At 42.5% G+C, this 10,492-nt stretch overlaps 1 protein-coding gene and 1 pseudogene across 2 annotated transcripts; both read left to right on the top strand.

Moving 5' to 3' along the window:
• The first annotated feature begins 880 nt into the window (after window positions 1-880).
• LOC123092161 (ervatamin-B) lies at window positions 881-3,779 on the top strand. Of its 2 annotated transcripts, XM_044513853.1 has the most exons (4): window positions 881-1,047; window positions 1,675-1,874; window positions 1,993-2,059; window positions 2,256-3,779. In XM_044513853.1, the coding sequence occupies exon 4, from the start codon at window positions 2,541-2,543 to the stop codon at window positions 3,609-3,611; it is 1,071 nt and encodes a 356-aa protein (XP_044369788.1). In that variant the 5' UTR covers window positions 881-1,047; window positions 1,675-1,874; window positions 1,993-2,059; window positions 2,256-2,540; the 3' UTR covers window positions 3,612-3,779. The 2 variants fall into 2 exon arrangements, with proteins under 2 accessions (XP_044369788.1, XP_044369791.1); XM_044513856.1 differs by lacking the exon at window positions 881-1,047 and having other exon boundaries at window positions 1,115-1,874.
• Window positions 3,751-6,256, top strand: LOC123078807 (inositol-tetrakisphosphate 1-kinase 6-like; annotated as a pseudogene).
• Window positions 6,257-10,492: the final 4,236 nt, after the last annotated feature.

Raw genomic sequence — 10,492 nt, 5'->3', positions numbered from 1 at the left:
GCTGGAGGGCCGCGCGCTCCTCCGCCGAACGGTGCTAGCCGTGTCGTGCACATTGCGAGATCGGGAGCCGGTCCGTCCGCGCCGGCGACGCGCACGAGGCGCTCGGCGGCGAGGCGACCGCCGGCCCCTGTCGTTTGGTGGTCGACTACGACGTGTGCGGCGTAGAGGCCATACAACATTCGCGTATGATAGGGCGGCGCCGCCAGCCATTTCTTCCCGCGGGCCATCAACACAGACGGCGGCGTCGTAGCGTCAGTAGGTAAGCCATACATCCATTTCTCTTAATATTCATTTCAACATTTTGGGCTTCAAAATTTGGGGATTTAAATTTGCAAATTGGGGAATTGCCATCTTGGGTTAGTTTTTCGGAATGGGGGGGATATTTTGGGGATTTCCTTCAACATTCAATTCCACTCCTTCTAATAGCTGAACCTGAGCTTATCGGAACATCAACTTGATTCCGATTATTGCACAATTGCATTAACCAAACAATTAAGTCCTACGCATGAGTGATTAGACTTAACAAGACAGCATTTGACCTTAATTACATCCAATCAGAAATAATCTATTCCATAACCAGGGTGTAAACATATGAGTCATTAACCTTATCCTAAAGCAATTAGGCATGACTTAATACATATTTTAGAGTGTAGATTCACTCATTTTGCTCTGTATTTAGTTCCTTACTGAAATCTCTAAAAATACTTATATTTAGGAACGGAGGGAGTACTTGTCAATGAAACACTGAATGTTAGTATATGCATGCACCCCATCACCAAACCCAGAAACGAGAAAAGCAATAGAATTAAAGGCATGGACTTTTGTGTCTGCGATACAACCAACCTTCTGTCTGATAGAAGATCATAGAGTTTCTCACCATATATCTCAAATTAGCTGAGCCACAGCTTAACATTTTGACTCAGACAGGTTGATGCAAAAGACGAATTATGTCTTGTGCCGCTCTCAGAGGCTAAGGTTGCATTGGTGTATCTCTTGCCACTACCTGCTCATGAAGTGGAATGATGAAGAACATCACAAGGGGATCTGGTAAGCAATCTAGAAGGCTGAACTCTGAGAGGGATAAGTAATTAAGTTTCTTTTCAGGTTATCACATTATACAGAAGTCAACCAGGAAATTAGTAGGCAGTGAACTACTTCTGAAGTTCGAGATCAAGTTCTCAACAATACAGTTATTTGCACAACACTTGTGCACGTTTGCACAAGCATATTCAAAATTGACAAAAAGAAGACAACCAATACTTTGCACATTAATCGAAGGTTGAACTAATCACAGAAACCATGACTTATTTGTGCTTAAAGATATGGGCAAACATGCTTGACTTTCTGTTTGTCCATAAGCAAAGCATGTTGCTTTTGTTCTCTGGAATATTATTGGTATAATGGGTTCCACCGTCTCACAATACACCTGTCCAGCGAAAATCCCAAAAGGAAACTCGTGAATTTGCTGAAAATGTCTTGTACACCATTCAGTATGATACAGAAAAGCAATAGCAGGGTATAGGATAAATGAATCTGTGGTACTTCAGAACTGTGTAAACTGGAAACTGGTAGTCCCAAATTTAAAGATATGAATGAAAGTAATTTTCATTTTCCTTGACTGGTAGGGTTGATATCTTATCTTATTATGAAATATAATTCCTCCCTCAACTGCAGGATCTATCGCAAGCTGTATTGCCATTTGACGTCTTTTTGGATGACCTCTTTTTGGATCAGAGAAGGCGCTCCGACTTTCTTAATTATCTCCAAAGTAGCTCTGAAGCAGCCGTTGGAAAGCCTAAGATTGTTGATTTTGCTGCGATTGCATTAACAGCTTGTGAGGAAGAACTTCAGCAGGAGTTGCTTAAAACAACATCGTAAGTTCACATTCTAGTAATTTTAAAGATTCACAGCTTTGGCTCTAATTGTCTATACTTGTTAGTCTACTAGTACCGTTGAGGTTCTCATGTTTGAATTACACTATTTCGTCTTCAGGTATATAACAGGGATGGAAGTTACACGGTCAAGTAGACTCGAGAGCTTATATAGCATCCACTGTAAGGTACCATCAGTCAATTGTGTTATAATGAGGAGTACATACAAATAGTATTATTGTATTGTTAAGTTCGTGTGTAAATGCATTATGAACATAAATTCAAGAACATATGCTGGAGTTGTCCCTAGTTGAAAGAATTTTCCTGTGGTGTTCTCTTTTGCATGATGGGTTTGTTGGTTACTGATGCATTTTGCATTGGCAGATGAAAACCAAAAAAGGTAGTCATTAGACGAGTCTACGATTCTCGTGCATTGAAGGCATCCGTCAAGCACCTCCCAACAACCTGGCACAGCAGAGGTAGCTAAGAAGTAGACAAACCTGGCACAGCAGAGGTAGCTAAGAAGTAGACAAACCTGGCACAGCACAGGTTTGGTTAACAGTAGATTTAAGTTCAGAGCTAACAGTTACCTACTATGATAATACCATACTGCTGTTAACATATATAAACAGGCAGAAGCAGGACCGAAATACGTACTGAAAAGTAGAAATGAAGATCCATCTTACCTTGTCAATGGGAATGCTTGTGCTGGCCCTCGCGCCTGCGGCCAGTAGCATCGACTTCACCAGCGCCGAGCTGTCGTCGGAGGAGTCCACACGGCAGCTCTACGAGCGCTGGTGCAAGAAGTACCCGGATGGTCGGGGCTGCAAGGACGACGACAAGTCCGGGAGGCTGGACATCTTCAGGTCACGAGCGCAGGAGATCAACATCATGAACATGGGTGTCATCCACAACCGCCGGCGCCTGAACGAGTTCTCGGACATAACCGATGACGAGTTCAAGGAGACCTTCGGATCCTGCTTCCTCAAAAGCAGAGAGGAGCTGCTAGAGCACGACGTCATCACCGGCGACCAGTTCACCTTCGCCAACGACGACATCCCCGACTACGTCGACTGGGCTTCTCGGGGCGCCGTGACACAAGTCATGAACCAAGGTTCATGCGGGGCCTGCTGGGCCTTCGCGGCGGCAGGGGCAGTGGAGGGTATACACATGATAGAAAATGGCATCCTGATGCAGTTAAGTGTGCAGGAACTTCTGGACTGCAGTATCAGCAGGGGATGCGATGGGGGCAATGCTGTGAAGGCATTCAACCATGTGATTGATGCCGACGGCATCGCAAAGTGGGAGGACAACCCGTACGTGGCCACGAGGTTGAACTGCCACAAGGCCCAGAAGGTGGTCACCATCGGCGGGTACAAGTTTGTCCCGCGATTCAATGAGACGGCACTTGAGCAGGCTGTGGCATCACAGCCTGTAGTGGTGTCTGTTGATACCACGGGGTGGGCTAAGCACTATCGGGCAGGCAGAGTGTTTAGCGGGCCTTGTGGACAGAGGCCTGGACACCAAGCGCTCCTGGTAGGGTATGGGACGGCGCAGGAGCAAGATATAGATGGAAGCAACTATACCATAGATTACTGGAAGATCAAGAATTCGTGGGGCATCCACCGGGGGGAGAAGGGTTACTATAGATTGGAGCGTGGCTATGAAGAAACCGGTGGGTTATGCGGCATCCTCCGCTTTGCGATGTATCCTGTAGAACCAATTGAATTGATTGACTAAGTTGCATTCATGTAATACGTAGCAGAGTGTTACAATTTATGACATTGAGCTAGCCTCTTGAGTTTGATTACTAGTTATTTCTTCCAATTTATGACATTTATGTAATAGCATCCAGATCGAGGACTGGCCTATCTGTAAGATGTTCTACATTCTCAATAAAGTGGATAATGGATCATTCTTGTTTAGTTTGTGCTTCTTAGACAGGTTGATTTCATTTAGTACATGATATGTTCTCTCGCTAACATTCTCCACGAGGGGCCACACCAAGGCAGCTGCAGGAAGTGATCTGGCGGGCTGAGTGGCTGACGGCGTTGCACGCGGCACCACCACCATCAAGAGTAGCATTGGCAGGTACAAGACGATGCATCCATCCCAGATTCTACTTGATGTAGCACAGACCTTTCATGTTTTAGGTTTATCTCGATTATGTTGCGTGCAAGGTGTTTGCTACAATGATTTTCCCTGTTTTTCTGCTGCAGGGGACTTTCACATGTAGGTAGTCTATTTTTTTCTCTACCATTTTGCATTCATACATGGGTTGACACAATTATTTTAGCTTACAGTAATGTTTGCTACTTATGCTATCTGCAAGGATAATCATTTCCTCACACTTCTAGAACATTAGTTTTCTAATGTCATTTAACAAGCTTTCCCAATTCAGTTATTTCCAAAAAATCAATAAATTGACTGACCTTTGTGGATTAATGCGAAGGTCGTCGATGAACGGATTGTTTTTACTCCGGAAGATATTTTTCGACTGGTAGTACATGTGTGTAGAAATATACTCCGTATTTGCTACATACACACGTCGCGCCCATAGAAGTGCCCATCATCAAGTTAGTTGGTGCTCATTTGGTTATATTTTTGTCAAGATCAAGTAGAAACATAGGTTGATAAAGGCAAATAAATGGTACAATACATTGCATCTCTCTCTCTCTCTCTCTCTCAGTGCACCTTTTCTGTTCTTTCCAAAAAAAATATCCTACAGAGATGGTTAGGCTGACTCATTTTGCTACTCAGTCCCTTTTCAGTTTGGAGTTTCATTTGCTTTCTTTTGAGCTTTGCATCTAGATGAAAAATTGTTGTCTGCAGGCATTAGTTTTCCATTGAAGATTTTAGCAACCTTAGTGTGCCCCGTCCAGCTATTATACAGGTACAATTTTCTGCATTTTCCCCTATGATGATGTCTTGGTAGGAAATAGGCATCTTTGATGTACTCTTAATGAATGGTATGTTCTGACGATTAATCACATCTTGTATGTTCACCTGCAATTTTGACACTATTTGAGGCATTCCATGTTGTCTTTCCTGTCTTTTTCGAGAAAAAGCAAAGACTTTGCGTTTCATGTCATTGAATAGAAAGAGGGGTTATCAGTACAAGCCTCTGATAGGGCAGGGATACAGGGTTAAAATGAAAAGGATTAGTGGACGTCCCAAGTCGATGGTAGAACTAAGCCTAGGCCTGTGGCGCCTGCCCTGACCCAAAAGGTTGCTTCCTCTCTAATTCTAGGCCTATGAACTACTGTTTGCGGTGATTCAGCTGCTAAATGTGTAGATCTTATGTATGCGATGTAGGAACACATTGATCACGGATCCAAGATATTCAAGTTTTATGTAAATGGAGACAAGGTTTTTCATGCTGTAAACGAGTAAATGCCCAATGCAATTTTGCTGAAGTCGTCATCAGGAGACGAACCTCTTACATTTAATAGGTAAAGTTTGAAAAGTACATATATTGGCACTGTATTGGATGCCTTCTTCATTCCTATGTTAAATTTCACACCTGAATTTGGCTTCACAGTTTGAAGACTCTTCCAGTGGCTATTAAGGAGCAGCTACTGCAGAACAGGGTACAAGATAACAAATCTCTGAATATCGGTGTGGTGGAAGAGGCTGCAAAACTGTTAAAGGAATCTCTTGGACTAACAATTTTTGGATTTGATGTTGCTGCAAGTATTTCTTCTTGTATGGATTGTGCTTTTAGAATTCAGTGCAGAGAGTAACTTCTTCGCACTGCAAGTCTTGAACTCTTTGTGCAATATATGCATGTATGTGCCTGCTCTCCCTGCGTCTTGGAACCTTTAGTTTGGCCGTTTACTCTGCTCCCTGTGTTTGTTTCATGGGCTGTCGAGATTTAGCTGGATGTTATTTTGCTACCTACATAGTCCAAGTTTTCGCGTATAGTTTGTCCATCTAAGTGTTCTACACAAATGTGCGTCAGTTCTCCTGTTAGAATATTTAGTGAACCGCAAAACATGCTCTGTTTTCTAACATGTTTTCTCAAGGATAAAAAGTATACTCTGCTTACATACACAAGGATCACGTCACAAGGTTTTACATTTTATGCAGTTATATGGTGGGTGTTTTGTGCTTGGCAGCCTGACATGGGCCATCAGGCGCCTCCCAGAGCGTCATGGACAGCGCCATGGCCGGCTGCGGCAACCGAGCCGACGCGGTCTGCATCGTCTCGTGGCTCGACACCCCGGTGCCGGCGCCTGTGATGTACATCAGCTTCGGCAGCATTTGTCTGGACCATCCAGGAGGCCAAGGTATAAAGAGCGGTTTTAACAGTCCGTAGATTGTATGCTTTCAGATTACCGTTCACTTACATCAGCATACTAATCATTTTTTCAGCCATTGGATGAAAACAAGCGGTTCAGATGGCAAGAAAAGACCAGCGGCTGACACTGCGTGCAAGGATGTGAAATCAATGAAAAAGGTTGGTTCGGCAGTTTGTACAAAAGAAGTCAGGAGCGATACTCATAAAAATCTGATAAAATTTTGTCAAACAATGTACAGTTCTGCCGCCAAACAACTGTTCATGCCAAGCACTACCGAGGAAGATGCCACTGGTGATTAACAAAAGTAGACCAAAGTTCTAACATACGCTGCCGTAGTAGTTAGATAGCCCCAGCTTCATGGATCTGCACTATGTTGCAAATAAGTGTCAATAATTCACGTTTGTATGCTCTTTTACATAAGTATGCTGTTAAAATGGGTGCCAGTAACCAACCGGCCAAATAATGTACTCCCTCCGTTTTTAAATGTAAGCCTTTTTAAAGATTCCAATACGACTACGTACGGAGCAAAATCTGAACCATGACACTAAACTCTTCAACACAGAGCGAGATATGCATGCATGAAGGTTGGGTCATGCACTCAACAAGGTAAGGGGAAATCGACTGAGCAAATAATTGGGTCAGTCAAATCCATCGAGCCCTCCCATGCGTATCACAAAGCACTTGAATCAACGACCACAAAATTGACTGACCAAAATTAGAAGAATCAGTCGCCTAACGTATAGCTAAAGTGCTCGGGAGCTCATCTTCTTGCGCTCCGGGATGTGGCGCACGCAAGCGATGTATCCTTCGATCTGAATCGAACGTCAACAGATATGTTCGGTAGTTTTACGAAAATGATCTGATGTGCCAGATAGATATTTCGTTTCTTAAATGTTTTTTTAGGACATACCATGTACTTCCTTCGTTTTTAAATATAAGTCTTTATATAGATTTCACTATGAACTACATAGGGATGTATGGCAACATATCCTATGCATCCGGGGGGCTTGTGTATCCTATGCATCCGCCTGTCCTCAACCCTCCGATTCAAATCCCACGCGTGCCCTTAAAAGCATGACTAATTTGCACTTACAAGCCCGCTGAGGCACGCAAGTCGTCGTATCTTTGCAGTAACGCCCAAAAGTTTCTTAATCTCAAACCGATCGATTCTTCATGTCAATGTCATATGCGACGAGCACACACGACAGCGGGCTGGGCATCGATGACGGCAGCACAAAACACAACACGGCGGCGGTCAACCACTAGACGACCATACAACACGGCGACCACTAGACGACGGGCATACAATCACGGCGGCCAGCGGCCCGGCGGAACGCCACACAACGCGGCGGCCGGCGGCCTGGCGGACGGCCACACAACGCGGCGGCCAGCGGACGGCCACATAAGACGGCAGCCGGCAGCCAACAACTTCAAAAGGACTCGTGACATGCATGCAAGGTCACGTTCAACCTAGAGCTAATCAGATCCAACACATCAAAACTCACGTTCTACCTAGATCTAATTCATCGCCGCCGCTGTGTATTAATTAAAGGGGGATTACGGTAAAGATGCTTTGTCTTACGTGCCTAGGCGGGCGTGTCTTTGCAAATTGTGCACGCTTTTGATGTTGGGCGTCGGATTTGAATCGGAAGGCTCTGGATAGATGGACACACGGATACACAAAGCCCCTCAGATGCATAGGATATGTTGCCGGGATGTATATAAACGTAGTTTAAAGTGTAGATTCACTTACATTGCTCCGTATGTAGTCTCTTATTAAAATCTTTAAAATAACTTATATTTAGAAACAAGAAGTAGAATGTGTAAAAGAATTACTAGTTGTAGGCCGTTCGATAGGAAGGATGATGATCGTCCGATGTAGCAGTTAAGCCTTGTGTGAGTTTTCCTAATTTGCTGCGTTAATTGAGTGGTTCTCGCCAGACAGGTGTGTAGATTGTCTATAGAGAGCTGCTATACATACGAGCAAAATCTGTACGATCTATGTACGACAAGACTTATTTAGTGTGGTGGGCCCAAACCTCGGGAAGCGGGCCTGTCTCTTGTCGTACACATCGTATGATAAAATTGATCGTATGTGAGGCAGTTTCGTTGTCTATATTTGTTTCCTTGAATTGTGCAACAAATAAACTACTCCCTCCGTAATAATGGGACGGAGGAAGTACCTTACAATCACGTTCTTAATATGATTCCGATTATCACGCTATACCAAACAGATTCTCTATAGGTTCAAAAGGAAAAAAAACAGATTCTCTATAACGTTTGTTTCCATAGATGGAGACTAGCGTGGTGCCGTGTTAATGCCCGTGGATGCTCTGGGTGATGTTTAAACAGTGCCGTGTTAACTCTTGCACGCACATGCATGGATGGAATACATGCATGCCAATTTTAATGTGTGTGCAGTATGTGTGTGCACGCTTTCCCCCCTTGTTTTTGCTTCTGTTTTCATGCTCATGTTTGTTTTTATTTTTTTATTTTTTTGTCAAAATTTGTTTTTTACTTTATGTGTATTTTCGGCTGTTGAATGTGTGTACATGTGTAGAAGTAAATACGATGTGTGTAAATTATACGAAAATTTTACTATTATGTATTCTTACTCACTATAAAAAGTGCAATTTTTGTGCTAATTGTGTGAAAGTTTTTGTTCCATTTTCTTTCTTCCTTAAGGGTAATACTAATGCTACTAATTCATCATTTTTTAGAAAAATAACATTATTATTATTATTTTGTGTGTATACATATGCAAGCAATTACTATACAAATATGTGTGTAGATTATACTAGATTGCGAAAGTTGCACTATTGTATGTGTATTCCTTGAATATTACAAAAAAAGTGCAATTTCAGTGCAAAATTGTGTGCAGTTCTTTCTTTTTTGCTTTGTTCTTATTTCTTAAAGGGTAATATCAATGCCACTAATTCAATCTTTCTTCGAAAACTTTATTTTCCGATTTTATTTAACTTTTATTTAATTGTATTTCAACTTTAAGGGCAATACCAATGCCCTAATTTATTGTTCTTTAAAACTTTGACTTTAAGTTTTTTTTTGTTTTTTGTCTTTACAGAATATCAATACCAAATGGAGTTCAAACGGAACAAAACTTTTTAACGATTTTTCTTGGACCACAAGACACCCTGGAAGCTTCGGGAGGAGGTCAGAAGGGCCACGAGTCAACGAAAAGCTCAGGGGGCACGCCCAGGGGGGGGGGGGCAAGCTTGTGGGCCCCTAGTGGCTCTTCTAACCCTAATTATTCTTCTATAAATTTCCAAATATTCCTCGTAGACCATAGGGCATACCAAAAATACCTTTCCACCACTGCAAGTTTCTGTCTTCGTGAGATTCCATCTGGGGAACTTTTCCAGTACTTTGCGGGGGGGGGGGGGGGGGTCATCACGGAGAGCTTCTACATCAACCTTGTTGCCCTTTCGATGATGTGTGAGTAGTTTGCCACAGACCTTAGGGTCCATAGCTAATAGCTAGATGGCTTCTTCTCTCTCTTTGATCTTCAATACAATGTTCTCCTCGATGTTCTTGGAGATCTATTCGATATAATCTTCTTTTGTGGTGCGTTTGTTGAGATCAGATGAATTGTGGATTTATGATCAGATTATCTATGAATATTATTTGAGTCTTCTCTGAACTCTTTTATGCATGGTTAGATAGCTTTGTATTTCTCTCTGATCTACTGATTTGGTTTGGCCAACTAGATTGATTTTCTTGCCATGGGAGAGGTGCTTTGTAATGGGTTCAATCTTGCGGTGCTTATGCCCAAGGACAGAAAGGGACATGACATGTATTTGTATTGTTGCCACTAAGGATAAAAAGGTGGGGTTTGTTCATATTGTTTGGATCTATTCCTCTACATCATGTCATCTTACTTAAGGCGTTACTCCATTCATGTTAATTTAATACACTAGATGCATGCTGGATAACGGTCGATGTGTGGAGTAATAGTAGTAGATGTAGGCAGGAGTCGGTCTACTTGTCACGGACATGATGCCTATATACATGATCATTGCCTTAGATATCGTCATAACTTTGCGCTTTTCTATCAGTTGCTCAACAGTAATTTGTTTACCCATCGTATGCTTTCTTTCAAGAGAGAAGCCTCTAGTGAAAAGTATGCCCCTCGGGTCTATCTTTTATCATATTATTTTCAGATCTATAAAACCAAAAACACAAAAATACCTTACTGCAATTTATTTACTTTTATTTATATAGCACTTTTACTTATCTTTTATATCTATCACTATCAAATCTCATCCTTGCAAGTAACCGTGAAGGGATTGACAACCCCTTTAT

The sequence above is a fragment of the Triticum aestivum genome, chromosome 1B, assembly GCF_018294505.1.
Source record: "Triticum aestivum cultivar Chinese Spring chromosome 1B, IWGSC CS RefSeq v2.1, whole genome shotgun sequence".
In the NCBI taxonomy this organism is placed as follows: domain Eukaryota; kingdom Viridiplantae; phylum Streptophyta; class Magnoliopsida; order Poales; family Poaceae; genus Triticum; species Triticum aestivum.
Note: the sequence above shows the minus strand (reverse complement) of the source record. Positions and strands in the feature narration are given on the sequence as shown.